The sequence below is a fragment of the Lissotriton vulgaris genome, chromosome 3_1 (assembly GCF_964263255.1).
Source record: "Lissotriton vulgaris chromosome 3_1, aLisVul1.2, whole genome shotgun sequence".
Classification (NCBI taxonomy): Eukaryota; Metazoa; Chordata; class Amphibia; order Caudata; family Salamandridae; genus Lissotriton; species Lissotriton vulgaris.
In genome coordinates, this window is record NC_141689.1 from 1,041,368,996 (window position 1) to 1,041,388,203 (window position 19,208).

At 42.6% G+C, this 19,208-nt stretch overlaps 1 protein-coding gene across 1 annotated transcript in view; it reads right to left on the reverse strand.

Moving 5' to 3' along the window:
* FOCAD (focadhesin) overlaps positions 1–19,208 on the reverse strand; it is a 1,219,893-nt gene that overhangs the window by 818,790 nt on the left and 381,895 nt on the right. The window contains exon 13 of the mRNA XM_086961452.1: positions 18,100–18,360. Within this exon, the coding sequence (XP_086817578.1) occupies positions 18,100–18,360 (261 nt within the window). The remainder of the gene's footprint in view (positions 1–18,099; positions 18,361–19,208) is intronic.

Here is a 19,208-nt window from a genome sequence, read left to right on the forward strand (position 1 = left end):
ATTGGAAATTTGTAATACTGGGTTCTTTGGATATATATGGATATATATATAGCCCGAACGGCTGAACAGAATTACACCCAATTTGGCATAGAGGTAGAGTTCGGTTGGCAGATCGCCCTTTTGCTTAAATGGTGTAAATCCCTCCAGTAGTTGATGAGAAAATCGAATTTGAAAAAATGTATATATCTAGAAGCGCGCACGGTACGCATACCGTACGCGTACCGTGCGCGCACGGTATGCGTACGTGCGCGGACCTTCGCGTGCGTGAGCTGCATGCTGATTGGCTGCCAATGTCTGTCAACACTCCAAAACAGAAACTGTTGGCATCCTCGGTAGACTGAGGCACAGGAAAGCAGGCAAAACAAACGTGTAGAACTCAAAAAGGGGGCAGGGTAAAAGCACCCTGACCCGTAGGCCTGCTCAGGGGGTCCCACAAGGACCCCCCAGACCCCAAAAAATGTTTATTCTTTTTTTTAAATCATGGGGTGTGCGCACCGTACGCGTACCTAAGCGGAGATACGCGTACAGTGCGCGTACCCCGTGATTTTTCAACAAAAAAAAAAAAATTAAAGTGGGCCTGGGGGGGTCCTTGTGGGACCCCCTGAGCAGCCTAGGGGGTCAGGGTGCTTCTACCCTGCCCCCTTTGCGTGTTTTCCACCTTTGTTTCACTGTTTTCTTGTGCCTTGGTTCTACCGAGGCACAAGATGGTTGCCAACACTTCCTGGTTTGGAGTGTTAACAGACAGTGGCAGCCAATCAGCATGCCTTCCCGAGAAAGCAGCATGCTCATTGGCGGTCAACACTTCTAACCAGGAAGTGTTGGCATCCATCTTGTGCTAGATAGACCAAGGCACAAGAAAGCAGAAAAACAAACGTGTTGAAAAAAAAGGGGGCAGGGAAGAAGCACCCTGACCACCTAGGCCTGCTCAGGGGGTCCCACAAGGACCCCCAAGGCCAAAAATGTTTTTTTTTTAAACCCGGTATGTTTATTTAAAAATTACTCCCCAGGGGGACCAAATTGCGGGGGCATAGTGATAAAGAAGAGTGGGGGGTGCCCAATCCCCCCCCCCACACTGCCACGGGGACCGCCGCCCTCCTGGGCAAAGCTAAGAAGCCCCCTGGCGCATACTGGAGGCTCCTGGTGGGCTAGTTGCCCCCCAGGGACCCCCAGTATGCAAGGGGAATTAGTTCCCCCCCTGCAAACGCGCCAGGGTTTGCGCTGCAGAGTGTTGTAAAAAGGGGGCGTGCCCTCTGAACACCTGCCTGCAAAAATGTAGTAAATCAGTATAAAAAAAATAACAATTAATACATTTAAAAATGGTCATTTAAAAAACCTTTGAAATTAAATGAAAAAACCATAGGTTTCAGGCCTGATATAGTTAAGAATTAGCATTTAAAAAACCATTGAAATTCACTAAAAAAACATAGGTTTCAGGCCTTATATAGTTAGGAATTAGAATTTAAAAAACCATTGAAATTCACTGAAACAAAACATAGGTTTCAGGCCTTATATAGTTAGGAATTAGCATTTAAAAAAACTTGCAAATTCACAGAAAAAACCATAGGTTTCATGCCTTATATAGTTAGGAATTAGCATTTAAAAAACCTTGCAAATTCACTGAAAAAAACATAGGTTTCAAGCCTTATATAGTTAGGAATTAGCATTTATAAAACCTTTGAAATTCACTGCAAAAAAGCATAGGTTTCAGGCTTTATATAGTTAGGAATTAGCATTTAAAAAACCCTTGAAATTCACTCAAAAAACTATAAGTTTTAGGGGTGTTATAGTTTGCTGGACATTTCACTCATACAAAACCATTGATATTGCTCCTATATAGTTAGTTGTACTAACTATATTTCGTGCTCCCGCAATCCACTGCTGATGATGTCACATATTAGATCATTCATGACATGGTCAGTGACATCACTGATGATATCTCAAATGTCATTTGAGATGTCATCAGTGATGTCACTGACCATGTCATGAGTGATCTAATATGTGACATAATCAGCAGTGGATTGCGGGTGCGCGAAATATAGTTAGTACAACTAACTATATAGGAGCAATTTTAATGGTTTTGTATGAGTGAAATGTTCAGCTAACTAGAACACCCCTAAAACTTATAGGTTTTTGAGTGAATTTCAAAGGTTTTTTAACTGCTAATTCCTAACTATATAAGGCCTGAAACCTATGGTTTTTTCAGTGAATTTGCAAAGTTTTTTAACTGCTAATTCCTAACTATATAAGGGCTTAAACCTATAGTTTTTTCAGTGAATACACACATATATATATCATCCATCAAAGTGCCCACGAGCTTAGAGTAGCATACAACGGTTCACCTCCCATTCAGGACTTTAGATTCAGCCTGCTGCAATGTTCCGGTTACTGAGCCTGACGCGTTTCAAGGAAAAACCTCTTTTTCAAAGGCTGCTTAATGTGTACTTCTTACACTTACTTACTTAATGTGTACTTCTTACACTTACTTACTTACTTACTTACACACACACACACCCCCCCGCTTCGGTCCACCACAAGGAGAAACACAGACTCCAAATAACTTTCCTCACTGCTGGCAACAGTGACTTTTATTTTAACCCGATGCGCAATAAAACAGACAGGATGACGCGTTTCGGCTAACGGTGTAGCCTTGCTCGAATATGAATATATATATATCCATGCATATAAATATACAGACCAAAGAATGTTTGGCTCAAATATGCCAATATTGCATTGTATTTTTGCATTTGAAATATGTAAATCATATTAAAAAAAACTTTTCTATGCAAAGAGAAATGTTCCTCCAACATTTTTTTTAACATACCTTTATTTTAAAAGGAAAAAGGCAAGGTGATAGCAGGCAGATTAGCCTAGAACGCTGAATATAGAACACTGAGAAAAAAGCAGGGGCCGGTTCCTTTAAGACCTCCAGGACCTCCAGGCGCCCATCATGCCCCACAGGTGACAGTTAGGTCAGGTCTTTTTTCCGACTCCTTCTGTGAAGATCCTGGTGTATTGAGCTTGTCAGTTAGTGATTTTTTGTCACTAATGGGTATTTTCAAGTGAGATTTCTTGCCTTCACTTGATGTCTTTAGTACTATTACCATCGTTTTTTCTGCCTTTCCAGCTATTTTTCCTGTCAGAATGTCATCCTTATTTAATAGGTGCCCTTCCTGTGGACAGAAAATGGCGAAGTCAGATCCGCACTCGGTCTGTATTGTGTGCTTACCATCTTCACACAGACCTGACAAGTGCTACTACTGTCAGCAGTTTTCCAAGAGACCCCTTTGTGAAAGGAAGAAGATCAAGCCACATGCCATGCAGGAGAGAGGAAAGGAGTCTGTAAGTGGCCTGGAAGGACATCCCTCTAAAGAGCCCTCCTTTCAAGTAAGGTCAGAGGACAATAAAAATAGAGGAAAAAGAAGACACCGGTCGAATTCGACATCGAGAGAAAGATCGACATCGAAAATACCCTTGTGCTCTCCTTCAGCGTCAAATCTCCTGTGCCGCAGTCGGCGTTGAGGACTTGTTTGCCGTCGAAGCGAACAACTCCTGGTACGAAGTCTAAATCTAGACCTGCGTCTTCCCTATCGGCTATCCTCTACACCACCTCGTAGACGGTCCAAGTCCTGCTCGCTAATGACGGCGGAATGTAGACGCTCGACATCTAAGACGCATCGCCAACAGGTGCGTATGCCATCGACGGCCTCAGTGCTGACGTTGAGAGCACCACAGACATCAGGGGCACCTCAGACATTGACGACAAACCCAGCGCCAAAGACCCCGACGTCGATAAGACTGGTTCACAGTTTATCGATAGCGTCATCTCCAACGGCAGGGCGAACCTGATCATCGCCGTCAACACATCGACGTCGAGTTGATCCCAGGCGAGACGATCGCTGTCAAGAAGATCGAGGTTGAGAGGGTCGCCGTCGAGAGCAGTGTAGGAGAGAAGGTCTCCTACGACGAAGGTAATCTTCGACGTCGAGAATGTCACCTGCGAGGAGAAGGCTGGCGTCAAGACCTACATCCATCCACAGGTCTCCATCTGCCAAGAGAATGAGGACAGATCAGTCTCCAGAACCGACGTCGAGGGAAATCCAAGTTTTGATGTCCATGAGTGCTTAATCCTCCCCGGGACTCCGGATCGTTCAGATCGCGCCGGAAGGCTCTCTGTCTCCAGAACATCTGACTAACCTCTCCATGAGATGGTTGAAGAGCATATAGGACTGGAAAATGTGGAGAATTAACCTGGGCAAGGAATATTCGCAAATATATTCTCCTTCTCATTCTCCTAAAAGGCAAGAACATGCCACACCCCAAAAGTCCTCAGTTTCGAGGAGACATAGATCAAGGTCGCCTCGGAGTCGATCCAAATGAAGATCTCGGCACCGTTCAACTAGGAAACAAAGTCACAGGTCTCCTTCACGGTCCTTTGACTCCAGATTCCCGGAGGCTGACTATTCTCCAACTCTCTCATCTACTCCTCCAATTAGGGCATCGCCAATGTATGATATCATCCCTTTTAATGAGGTCCTGTGTAAAGGGGCTACAAAGCTCAACATCGAGATTCCTTCCTCTGCACCTTCGACGCCTGGTATTTTCGAGACACTGAATCACAAGTCCTCCTCTAGACCTCTACTTCCTGGGTTGCTAGAATTGGCTCTCCACACTTTTCTAATGCCGGCTACAGTTTGAGCAGCACCATCACGGATAGGGAAGAAATAAAGAGCACCAGAATAGGGCCTGTTCTTTCTGAGGTCTGATCCACCACCTGACTCTGTTATTGTGTCAGCAGACAGAAAAGCAAAGAAGGGGCATCCTCAGCTGCTGTTCCCCGGACACAGACAGCAAAGCCATGGATTCCATTGGCAAGATAATGTGTAGCACATCTGCCGCCTACATGAAAGTGGCCAGCGCTTCTGCATTGCTGGGTCGATATGGCCATTCGCTATGGCAATCTCTCTCAAGGTTTACGCAGAAGTTACCAAAAGAAGATTAGCAGGATTTTCAGGAGATCCTGCGTGAAGGAGGGCTCTTGGCTAATCAAGTCATAAGTGTGGCAGCAGATGCCTCAGACCTTGCTGCTCATGGGTATTCCCATGAAATCTGCGCACAGCAATCCTCCTTGTTAAGACTTACAGGCTTGAAACCAGAGGCCCAACATAGAATTCTCATCCTTCCCTTCAATGGTACCTCGCTCTTTTGCTCTCATGCGGATGATTAGATGTAAAGAATTAAATATGAACTGGACACCTTGAAGGTTGTTGGTTTGGAGAAAAGGAAATATTTCTGCCGTCGCTACTGACCTTATGATCGCCGCCAATACCAGCAGAGGGTTCAAACCCCTCAATGGTCATCGCAGCAACATCATGCGAGATCTCATTACCACCAGCGACGGCCCGGTAGAGAAAGAGGAGGCTCTAGACAAACAACCCCTGCGGCAAAGCAACAGGCTAAGCAGTGAGTGTTTGGTTCCCCCAGCTCTGTTACCCGCTCCGGACGTATACGTTTTCATATGGACGAGTGGATTAAAATAATGCAGGACAAATGGATGCTCAATATTGTGAGGAATGGGTACTCTATCACATTCAAATCACCTCCACCTTCTGTACCTTCTCAGAAAAATCTAGTGCATTGCATAAATGAGCTGCAAAAGCATGCCATCGGAAAGGTTCCCTGGCAACAACATCGGCAGGGAATTCACTGCTGTTACTTCTTGGTCCCAAAGAAAGGTCCAAACAAGGAGTTCAGGCCTATACTCGATCTCAGACTCTTAACGAAATGTGTCCTTAAAGAGAGATTCAGAATGCTGCCATTACACCAAATCATTCCACACATTCATCAAGGTTACTGGATGTGTTCCATAGACCATCAGGATGCTTATTTTCACATTCCAATTTCTCAGAAGCACCATAAGTTTCTATGATTCAGAATACAATCAGACCACTTCCAGTTCAAAGTCCTGCCTTTGGGACTCAAGTCAGCTCCTTGCACCTTCTCAAAATGCATGGTGGTGGTAACGGCTTTCCTGCAAAAGAAAAAGATCTTCCTCTATCCTTACCTAGACACTTGGTTACTCAAGAGTACCTCTCCCAGCCTCCTGCAGGAACATCTGAGATGCTGCATTCAACTCTTAAACCAGTTGGTCCTGAGAATCAACTTCAAGAAATCTGTCCTCAATCCAATAGAGAGGATACACTACTTGGCCGCTACTCTAGAAGCTGCAAACGCAAAAGTGTTTACTTTGGAGGAGAGGCTATTATCAATACTCCACAAAGGTGATACTCTCCTGCGAACACCTCATCCCACGGCCAGGCAGGTGTCCTCTCTGCTGGGCTCGATGGCGTCATGCATATTCATTGTTCCGAATACCAGGCTACAGATGAGATCCTTACAGCAAGCTCTAGAGGACCAATGGTCTCAAGTTTCCAACTGCTGGGAGGACACTATAACTCTTCCTCACGCAGTTCAAATCTCAGTACGATAGTGGATGCAACAGTCTCATCTTCTGAAAGGAGTTACTTTTCCCTGGGAACTACCCAAACAAACTCATGTCACAGATGCATCCCCTCAGGGCTGGGGTGCTCACATGGGATCTCTTCAAGTCCAGGGGGTGTGGTCAGAAAAGGAGAAAACTTACAACATCAACATGTAAGAACTCAGATCTCAAAGCGTTCTTTCTCTCCATAGAGTCAGGTTCCCTGCTGGTTCAGACGGACAATAACATAACAATGTAGTACCTGAACAAACAGGGAGGGACCAGATCCAGACCCCTGTCTCTGGAGGCTCAAGCGATCTGAAAATGGCTTCTGGCAAGGAACATGTTGATATCTGCAGTTCACCTTCCAGGTGACCTCAATGCAAAAGCGGATGACCTAAGCCAAAACTTCGTCAAAGCTCACGATTGAGTGCTAAAAGACTAAATAACACAAGACATCTTTCGGAGATGGGGTTCGCCAGACATCAACTTATTTGTGGACGCAGCAAACGCAAAATGCCATGCCTTCGCATCCAGATACCCTCAACCAGGCTCCAAAGGGAATGCACTTTTGATTGACTGGAAAGAGAAATTAGTCTACGCTTTTTCACCAATCCCTCTCATAACACTGGTGATCAGCAAACTCTATGTTATGTTATTTATGTTATGTTATTTATGGGTCTTGTACAGCGCAACGGCTACTCCAAAGGAGTGTCCCGGCGCTTTGTGCTCCAGACCCGGAAAAGAGACTGAAAAACATAACAGCAAAAAAAGCTAAAAACAGAGAATAAGGATAGCAGAACTCTAACCAGAGAATAACCAAGTCTTAAGACCCTTCAGATCAAGGACAGAGATGATTCTGATTTCACCAGAGTGCCCTCGCCAGTGATGGTGCCCGGACCTGCTACACCTGTCCAAGAAGCCGCACAGGAGATTGCCATGCCATACGGATCTGTTTACCAAGTCAGAAAGGAAGGTTTTTCATCCCAACCTACCGTCACTGAGATTGACAGCATGGCTCCCGAGTTCCTCCAATATGGCCACTTAGGCCTCTCGCAATACTGTATGCAGATCTTAAAGGAAGCGAGAAGGCCTTCGACGAGAAAGTTATATGCTTTCAAACGGAAGTGATTTTATCTATGGTGTACAGTTAATGGTCATGCCCTATCCGGGGCCAAGAACAGGTTACTTGACCTTATCTGTTATGCTTAGCTGAAGCAGGTTTACAGTTCTCTTCTATTAGAGTACATCTGGTAGCAAGGACAGCGTATACAAAAGTGCAAACATGTAGAATAGATAGCATGAAAGCTATCCCTGAAATTTCTAATTTTAAATATGGTGAAGTGTCTATAGGGGATGTATGACGTTACAACCCATGCTTTTACCACGCATGCCTTTACAACGCGGTTTTTACAACGCATGCCTTTACAACGCATAGTGCTTTGGGGCGCTGGATAGTGAATAGTTTAATTTACTATTCCAACTCCAGTCCCCGTGGATAGTAGGGAAGGTGTTGGATAGCAAATTAAACCTATTCCCTATCCTAGAGCGCCCCCCAGCGCAATGCGTTGTAATGGTTTGCATTGTAAAAGTTGCATCGTAAAGGCACTGCGTGGTAAAAGTTGCGTTGTAAAGGATGTTTCCCGTCTATAGGTAGAAAAACCTTTGCTCTTTTTGACATCATTTTTCCTCAAGGTTAGACAATGACATCAGAACATTATTAAGCAGCCAATATGAAAAAGGGGACAGTTTGGACTGAATGTGACAACGCTTGTCCTACATTCACTGGCAAATTGCCAAGAAACGTACAAAATTATATATGTTATTTCTGTAACAAAAGCTCTAGAAAATATAGGATTTTGTCTCCATTCAACAGTTTCAGAGACAAAGTATGTATTGAATATAAATCATCATTCAGCCAGAGAAGAGTGATGACCGGAGTAGCCTTGTTATTTTCTTTTAATAATGCTACATAGGCAGTTGTTCTTTAGTACTAGTTCGGCATAATAACTACACCTCTTTAGAATGTATTCCCTTTTTCCATGTAGAAACTGAAAATGTGGTCCTGCATATGCTGAATTATATTACCTATTTTTTACAGTTAACATTAACTTACACAGCTTTTATGGGCGTTTTTTTTAATTCCTAAGTATTTTTCCCCATTTGTCCAAGGTGGCAATGGTTTCTTTGAAATATTAAGAGTGTGCAAGACCTACAGTTAATGACAAGCTGTAAGAAAGTGCACATGATTAAATGGCACTCACTAAGAACAAAAAAATGCATGGAGGTGTGTCTCCAGGATAAAAGAAATCTATGTTTTCTCAACAGGAATGGACTGTCATCTAAAACAACATTTCAGAGATTTGTACAAACCTCTCAAGAAATAACGGAAAATGCTTGATTGTTAAAAGGGTTATATAAGAAAAAGTACAACCTTGAAAAATGCATACTGAAGCTTATGTTTATAAAACAAGTACAAACAAATAATAAAAAAATCTTTCTGAAAGAAACAGGGTTAAAAACCTTTGTTTAAAAAATATACATGCAGTTGATTGTAGTGTGTGGCCTATGGATTGGCACTGTAGGTAACATGTATTTGTGGAAGGATATGTGCATGACACTTTTCATACCCATAGAAAATGAAGGGACCAATTTTCCCATAAGTAAAATCTTTCTGACATTTCCAGCACACATATAACAAGAAAGTAGTTTCCATTTTTAATGCTATACTTAAGTATCATTTGCTGACTTATAAAAGGTGGGTGACATGTTAGAACACGACTTATATTTCAAATACAGAAACACTGTGAAAAAGACACAAAAAACAGATTAAAAAACCCTAGAAATTATATATTTTTTAAAAAGGTTAAACTCACTTTAAGTGTTATACTGAGATTAGAACATATGTTTAACATTCGAAAAACACTGCAATTTGCCAGTACACAAAGTCTACAGCACAATGTCACAATCACTGGATGATATCCTCAGTGAAGTCATTTAACCCCTTCGCTGCGGGGTGTTTTCCCCCGCTGTGTGGGGCGGAGGGGGGACGCGCGCGGCGCCGCCGTGCTAGTGACGAGCTCAGCTCGTCATGAGGCACAGCGGAGCTGCACTCATGACGAGCTGAGCTCGTCACGGCCACACCCGTTTTCGAACGTTCAGCACAGAGGGGAAATTATCCCTGCGTGCGAACATTCCAACGGCCGTGACGAGCTCAGCTCTTCATGAGTGCAGCTGCACTGTGCCTCATGACGAGCTGAGCTCATCATGAGCATAGAAGAGGTTAACATCTCATCTTGATGAAGGACTTTGTTTATTTGAACCTTATCAGAAATAGATGTCTTGTTCCCCAATTTAATTTGAATCCAGTTGTCCTTGTATAACAATTGCATAGCTCTGAATAGTTGGTTTAGAATGACCATTTGTTTGATCTTTACCATAGCAGAGCTCACCTGACTGAATCAAAAGCTTTGAGAAAAGTCGGCAAAAACGTGCAAAAAAGGTTTTGCTTCGCTCTGATGCTTGTTAGATTAATGTTGATAACATTATCTACTGTAGTGTTGTGTGACACAAACCCTGATGGGATTACCTTTTTATGTATCACCCATATGCTCATCTCTTTTAGTAGTTTGCTGCGTAGTATTTGGAGTCCGTATCCAGGGGGGATATTGAATTTGCAGTTGTCCGGGACCCCTTTTGATATTAGATACGAGATTGAGCCCTTCAAGGATGCTGGAAAGAGGACTTTCATGAAGCAATACTTAAATAATTATCTCAGTGCCATAGCCCAAAACATTGGGCTTTGCTTGAAAATTGCTGGAGGCAGACCATTAAGGCCCGAAGCCCAATCATTTCTGCTTGCCTTAATGATGTTAATTACTTCCTTCTGTTCTGTTCTAATTGCTCATTGGTACATATTTTGTCCTGAGCTAACTTATCTAAGCACTTGCTAGATGGGGACGAACTATTTGGGAAAATATTTGGTCCGAAGGTGCTATGGTCTTTCAAGTTTGCACGGGTCAGTGTGTTCATCCATGTGATTTATTTATTTATTTATTTATTTATTTATAGTGTTTTATATAGCGCGGACAAGACCCGTGGGTATCAGAGCGCTTAACATATGAGATTACAGATTGACATTATAGTAGCAGTTATAGCATCAAAACATATATAGAGGTAGAAGGCGGTATGCTATCTAGGGTGATTAGATAGGGGATTACATATTGGCATAGAAGATAAATTGCATTAAAGTAGCAGTTATAGCAGCAAAACAGATATGGAGGTAAGGAGGTAATGTGCTATCTAGGGTGATTAGGTAAATATATTCCTAACGCCTGATCAGTTAGCGTTAGGGGTGTCAGGTTGTGTCATAGTCATACAGTCAAGTTCTATGAGGTAGAATTGTATATTATTAACAGGTCAATATCACAGTAATTAGCAATAAGAGTAGAATGGGTCTAGCTAGGTGCATCGATCCTAAATATTAGCAGGTTAAGGTGGGGGTAATATCTTCAGGTGAGAGACATAGTGCAGATATCACCTAATAATGAGGTAGCAATAGGGTGTAAAGCCGAGGCTTGAGTGGAATCAGTCATTTGTCTTATTGGTCTTCCAATAGTTCATGGTGACTCCAGTCCTCTTTGGCAGAAATGTTCATACCACTGGTCTGTGGGCATCTCTATGTAGGGTATTTACTCATCATGTGGCTTTTCAATTCTCTTTTAAATGCTGCGATATTTTGAATCTTCCTGATGTAAGGAGGGAGTGAATTCCAAACTCTGGGGGCGGCTCCCGAAAAAGCTCGGTCATAGGTCTTTTTTTTCTGGAAGAAGGCCGGCCGCAATAGCAACTCTTTAGAGCTTCTAGTTGATCTGTTACCTCCCGATATCTTAATTTTCTTGGCTAGATATCTCGGCATGTTGTGGTGGACCGCTTTATGTGTGATGCAGGCCATCTTCATTTTAATTCTAGCATCGTAGGGTAACCAGTTTAGTGCCTTCAGGTGAGGAGATATGTGGTCGAATTTCCTCGTTCCTGTGATGAGTCTTGCCGCTGCGTTGAGACAGGCTTTTAGTGGTGCAGTGGATGTTTTCGGTAGGCCAGCTAACGTAGTGCAGCCATATTCGATCCTCGAGATAACTAGCGATTGGATAGCAAGTTTTAGATCTGCTTCCGAGATAAAAGGTTTCAGTTTCCTTAGATAGTTCAAGTGGAAGCGGGCGCCCTTGGCCATTGAATTGATGTGTTCTTTCATGTCTAGGTTCTTGTCTAGTGTAATTCCTAGTGATTTGGCTGAATTAACTAGGGTCGGGGTGCAGTTAAGCGCAGTCACCAATTTCGCCCATTCCTCTGCCTCTGTATGACTCCTTGTTGGTGATATTAACAGGAATTCTGTTTTATTGGCATTCAGTTTCAGGTGATTGGCTGTTAGCCAATGCAATGCTCTCTTTAGAGTTTCATTCATAAGGTCAATGTCATCACTGCAGGCAATCTTCATATATATTTGCGTGTCGTCTGCGTACATGTGGTAGGAGATCTGTGAATTCCGAAGAATCTCTGTGAGAGGTTCTACATACAAGTTGAATAGATCTGGGGATAGCGTTGAACCTTGAGGGACCCCTATTGTGTTAGGGCATGGAGAGGAGATTGCTTCGTTGACCAGGAATAGTTGAGTCCTGTTCTGCAGGAAGGAGTTAAACCACTTCAGTACGTTTCCAGATAAACCCATCCTGTCTTGTAGTCTAGTCATCAGTATCTCATGATTTACCGTGTCAAATGCTGATGACAAGTCTAGTAGAATCAGTAGGCACGCATGATTTTGGTCAAGGGCTTGTAAAGCGTCATCAACGATATGTAATATCGCAGTTTCAGTGCTGTGTCCTGTTCTGAAACCTGATTGGCAGTCATCTAGTAGTGAGAACTTAGCGATGTGTTGACTCAGTTGGCCTTGCACACATTTCTCAATAAGTTTGGCCAGTAAAGGGATGTTGGTCACTGGTCGATAGGTATTCGGGTCTGTTGCATCAGCTGTCGGTTTTTTGATAATGGGAACTACCTGTCCTGTTTTTAGGCAGTCAGGAAGGGTCCCTTGCGCTAGTGAGGCATTTATTATCTCAGTCCAGATTGGAACTAGAGTGTGGCTGATTTCTCTTATACATTTTGCCGGTAGTGGGTCTTGGTAGTGGTTGTTGGGTCTAAGTTTCGCTAGCGTTTTAGCGATCTTATCCTGGTTGTAAAGTTCAAATGTGTCCCAACTTGCCTTGTTTTTTGTGAGAAGATCTTCTGTTGTCGCATTCGTCTTCTTTTTAGGTGAGGGACGGGTCGTGAGGTTAGCCGCTGATTTTGTGAGTTCAGTTTCTAGCAGTTTAGTTTTGTCCGTGAAAAATGAGGAGAATTTCTCACAACTTATGGGATTTTTTGGGTTCTCTTGGGCCGTCTTAGTTAGTTTATTTGACTGTTGTTTTAGGATCTCGAAGAGTTTTCGAGGTCTGTTTGTGGCATTGTCCAGTTCAGCCCTTATAAATTCTTTTTTGGCGTTGGTTATCTTTAAGTTATATTGTTTTCTTGTTTTTCTGAGGTCCTTCAGTTCGGGGGAGGAGGGATGCTGCTTTTAGGTTGTAATATTGGCCCGTGGGGGACTCGGCCATCTTCAGCTTGTCCCTTTTCAAGAGAATCTGATGATGAAGTCCCTTTTCAATTAGAGTTTTTAATCTGTAGTGGATCTCTCATAATGCACTGATTTGGGTTTTTTGGTTCAGATCTAGTTGCTTCTGATGTTTTCGTCTTTTTGGTCATTGGCCTCCTTAAGTTTTTCGTCATTCCAAAATTAGCTGGTTGTCTATTGTTCCAAGCTTTGTAGACCCACCACAAGCTTTGTCTCTCAGCAGTGGGTAGTAGGTTTTCTGTTGCCTTCTCGATTTTGGAAGTGTTGATGCTTGATCAGCGTTTCCCCGGATGGAAGATAATATGGCTGTATTATGACAGTTCTCATTTTGCGTCGAGTTCTCAGTAATTGTGAACTTATATTGATCTTTGAAGATGTGAGAGGGGGTTCCTGTGACCACTGGATAATAAGTTGATCAGGGGCTCTTCCCCTCAGAGCGATACAACCTGCGAATACCAGGTCTTTTAGTACAATCTGACAAGACGGGGCTGTTCGACAAGTGGGATGGTGAACAAAAGCTCCACCCCATTCTCCCATCGTCATCACACCCTGTCACTTCTTTCAGCCTCTGCTTTTACTTTATGTGCTCCTCTTGCTTGGCTCTTCTTCAATTCATTAGAGCTACAGGCATTGGTCTCAGTCAAAGTTCTAAACTCCCTTCTGGTCACATCCGTCAGATGAGAACATTGTTAATTTAGTACTTGTTATCTGAACTTGAGTTGGGTGTATAATTGTCAACATGAGCTGTGCGTGCTGCAGGGAAATTAATTGCTTATTGGAGCTGCAAGAGACTGTTCGAGGTCAATAGGATTTTTAGTACAATAAGTGCTTCAAATTTCTACTTATAAAGCATATCTGGTGTGGGCATTTATACCTGGTTATCTAAACTTGTCATTTGTATTTAAATGTACATTTTACCAGTGCAGCTGACTTTGGAGGGGTTTAGTGGTATTGCTTCTGATTTATTAAAGCCTATCCTCGAACATTATATTACATTCTAGTAAAAGATAACCAATATTTATGATAACTCACTACGGTTTTAAATGAAGAATACATTATCTGAGTAATGCAAGATTCTATGTCTAATACCTAATACAGTGCATCAGAAAGGGTGTAAAAGGGAGCAGAGGATGGGGAAGAGAGTGCCGCCCAATCAACAGCAGTGAAATTCTAAAAGGTGGTGAGAGGGAACCATTAGTAAGCAGTGTCGCCAGCGGCCTAATAAACAAAGCCCTAACCATTCTGCAAAAATATGAATCTTAAGGGCAATAAAAGATTAAGCAGACACTGCCATAACCCATCGTGCCATTTAAACAACATCAGGACTTCCAGCGCACTATGTCATCCCTCTCAGGAAAGAGTGCAATGTAGAGAATACATCTGACATTATTCTAACACAATGCGATTGACCCCAAAGACCTAGATCTTTTATCAAAGAGCACAGCCAGGCACATCATATACATCTTGACATGCTCATGAATTAAATACATTGATTTATGTAAACAACAAAACTATAGTCTCGGTTTTTCTTGGGGGGAGGGAAGCAACTGTAGCTCCAATCAAGAGTGAGGGGGGAGATTCGTGGTCGCTGAATCAATGATGGCTTCAGTCAATGGGCTTGACCGGTTCTTGCTTGGCTGTACCTTCTGAAACTGAACACGTTGTCTATGACAAACGATTTCTGTCAGTGTTGATTCCTGCACTTCCCTCACACTGTCCAGCACTCGAACGTCAGTTGTCAAAAAGGGTAGAGTAAAGAAAAGAAGAATTCACACTTATTTCCATGGCACAAAATGATGAATTGGTCCACTGTTGCCACAACTCTCTGGTAAAACCTGCTCTGTACCATTTTCTGCGTACACTACTCTTCACATGTTCTATGCGACGTTATAACAGCAAATGCTAGAATGGAGGAGCGGATAAATGACTAATATTCCACTATACAAGGACATCGTGAACATACGTATTGCACACCCAAGCGAATGTGCATCTCAGAACTGAGGCAACAACTAGTATGTTGTAGGCATCTGTTGCAAACGCCTTTGAGTAACACAGATAAACACATGTACCGGAGCTTTCAGGTACAGTACTTCCAACATGCAGTGTTTACCCAGGCAAACCATATTTGCCCTAAAGAAATGCGCAAACTGTAACCTCAAAAATATTAACATCCCTTCCACTCACATATTTGACCAAAAATGCCCCACCCCATCACAATCACATATACTCTTGATAGACCCTTACTCTCTCTCTCTCTGTCATACCAACGAGCCCATCTCTCTCACCGAATCTGATCACCTGCAGGCACTACTCCTGCGTGGATACTATCGATGCAATTCACTGGTGTTATTGACCTTTGCAATGTAGTACTCCTGTTACTACCTATGCAGTGTATAAGATGTTGGCATGCTTTTCATTTCTTTTCTTCTCCTGATTATTCCTAATTTCTATTCTGTCTCCCTAGATTCCACTATCGCCCAAACATTTTTTTCTGGTTATTTATACAGCAGGCCATCATTTTTATTGTACCCATCATTGTCTTCTACGCCTGCTTTATTGTATGTACATGTCTTTGTATTCTTTTTGGAAACAGCCAATAAAAACTTTTGAATAAAAAAAAAATGTACATTACATGATATCGTGCAATTTTTTATGAGACATTCTATAACCTTTGACAGCTGTCAGAGATCGCCTGTGATACTGACTTCATAATAATGCATCCTGAAAAACACATAGGCACTTCTCTGTGCAATTCGTGCGCATGCCAGTCCCTCAATCACAAATAGCCAACCACTGATCGTAATAACCGTGTGGGACGCAAGGTACATAATTATGCAGCAGCTTCCAATCGCAATCATTTTAAAGTGTATTCATTACTTTTGGGTCTATTATTAAACAGAAAGCTCCAACTAGTTTTTGCAGTGCTATCACGGGGCGCATGAAATAACAGAATAAACCTGCGTGATGTACCTGCCAAAATGCTATGGTGTGCCAAGCCACCTAAGGTACTTTCAATTGGCATAGCCTCAATTATTGCCTTTGTCAGCTTTTCGACTGCTGGGGAAGTGCCCATAAAGTGTCATTAGCTCTTAGTGCACACAGCCCAGCTGAGAAGGCAGGCCACTGGGTTGCCAGGCAACAGTGCATTTAGAATCCCTCATCATGCCCAAAGATGCAGCGTCAGCTAGGTCAAGCAGCTCATTATCAACCTATCATGGGCTTTCCATTTGCCTCCTGATATTGTTCCAGTATTCACGGAAGAGTCATTCAGCTGAATTAAAACCCCAGGCCCGAAGACATCTTTCCAAAACACAACAAAGGCTATTTCTGCTGAGAAAAATAAAAGATGTATTTAAGCCTCCAGTCTAGTGCATACTTTGTCACAAGCAAGCACAAATATTACAAATCCCTTCTGATTCATCGGCTATAAGGCTTTTATTTGCTTCTGCCGCAACAGAATGGGACTTGCGCAAGAGGAATCTGCCATGTTGATAAATACTTTAAAACTTTTTTTGATGTTTTTACAACCAGAAGAAAAGATCATAACATCCATCCACGCCACAGATTAGTAGTTAGATCAGTAGTTAGTTTGCAAACAAGGCACGAGACCTAGGGACTGACAAAGATGAGCACGCCTCAGTATTGCCTCCGCTATGTAATATGAGCAGCACACTTGATGAAGATGAAGACACCAGTATGAATAAAAACAGAACGCGAATTTGCTGCTAAATACGAAAAGGTGACATATAGTATGTTTACAAGCAACATTAGTATGGTTGTGGTCCTGTAGGAGTTACGATTATGAAGTCTCCACTTAAACCCGTCAACACTACAGCCCAAGAGTTTTCAGAGGTGGGGGGGGGGGGGGGGGGGGGGGGTATGGGGGCGGGGATGGATGTGCAACAGCTAAACAAAGTTAGGATAACAAGCTACCCTTCATTATGCCAGAAATATTGTGTTGTTGACATCATCTGCTTACTGGATCACTTCAATTCCCCTCCCATCTGACTTTCAAAAGCATTAGGCATTTCTAAGAATTTGATTAGTTATTTCCAAGGACTTCAACTCAGTTTAAAAATCGTGAAAATGGGCCTGTATTTGAGAAAAATGGGTTAGTCAAATTCAGTCAAGAACTGTATTCATTCAAAAAGTGTATGTTCTTTGTTTATCTCGATCAGATGAAATGGAGCATATTCGCATAGACATTATTTTCTGGATTAACAGACAATCCTCCCCTACTTCTTGGAAGAGGTTCTGGGCATTCTCTTTCCTATCACCTCTTCAGATCTCAGTGTCATCTTACCAGAAAGATGAAGGAAAACGCCAATGACACTTTTTACCGATGGGAGCCCACCAAGGACATTTTAAACTCAGATAGGCATCACTGTGTGTTGGATTTTTGTTGACACTTTTGACACACGTTTTACAGATCATGGTTTACTTGTTGGCATTACGCATTCTCTTCCACTGAGAACAATATAATAGTTAACTTTTTTAGCAGCATAATGAAGCTGAACAAGGGGGTCAACTTTAACTTCCTCATATACAATCTCAACAATCTTTGGCTGCTGGTTCAAATCTTGTCAAAAAGGCAATCATTGTCATCTGTGCCCTTAACATTCCTCACTCAGACGTGTGATGACCTATAAACCACACGTAAACATACAAAACCAAACCAGAATTCTTACTGGTTATGTGGGCAGTCTCAGTGTGGATTTTAATTTTACATTTCACACTATTTTTTATAACGCTAGAAGCATGTCTGGGAAACGAACCTTCTTCTCTCCATCTTAGCGACTACACTGGACATTTCAACAAAGTCCACCTTATCCTATGTCCAACAGTTTACAAATGAAAGATGACCATCTTAAGAGAGGGGATCAGTTAAAAAAAAAAGAACATGCTAACACTCGAGAAGAACATATGCAGGAACTGTATGCAGGATGCCAGTGCTTACCTGAGACGAGTCTACATTGGCAACTTCAGTGATGGCAGTCAAAACTTTACGAAGGACCTCCCCAGTTTCCTGAACCAGAAGGTATGCCAGAATAAGTGAAATATGTTGTGGAACTTCAGTGATCACGGGTAGCACGGTTTTGACAGAAAACAGCCAATCACAAACAGCAGTGTTGCTTCTGTTCATTGTCTCAATCGTCTTCCAGGTAGTAAACAATGTATTATATTCGCTTGTTATTGGGAAAACAAGCATCGGAGACGGCTAAATCAAAGGGAAAAGAACACCATATTTCAGTACATACAACAATGATCAAATTAAACTGAAAAAAGACACAACTATGCTTATATGATGAGCATTTTCCAATAATGTGCATGGTCGCTGATCAAAAGCTATAAATCAACAGAAGAGAGGTTTATATGTATCTCAGAAGCCACAGAGACGGAGTCATATAAAGAATATGCCAGCCAGCCCGATTTGGGAGGATAGGAAAGCCCTCACACACCGACCTAGTCAGTGTCATGCTTCATCATAGGGCCCCACCTCGGAGGTCGAATACCTCCTTGGTGTGCTACGCCGCCAGAAGACTGCGGAGCAGGTTATGTGTGATTAGGCGTGTAGTGAAAGATAAATTAAAAGTGTCTAATGGGTATCTCAAAAAACTTTATTGGTAGATCCCTATAGCACGATTAAAAAGGACTTATGTGATTGAATTTAAAGCCAAGCGTAATGAATTGGTTTAATTCACACTAAATAGTCAGTCAACATGTTTCAGCCATTAAATGGTTTGAATTTACCTCGGCATTCGTCAGGACTAGTGTAACCCCGGTGGTATGGATTCTCTAATCATCCACCCTACCTGAGGACGTGAAAGTGAAAAAAGAAAACGTGAAAAAGTGCATAAAAAGGGGTGGACAAATGTCACAGCCCAAAAATCCTGGTTTAGGATATATCTGCACTTTAAAATTTGGCGCTAATTGCACCATGGGTCTCGGGAGGGAGGTAGGAACGTCCCTGGCACATCGCCCTCAGCGTTCGCTACCCTCTCAGCACCTAGCTTAAGCACTCGACCGGACCCCGAAGATCCGGTCGAGTATTCAGTACATACAACA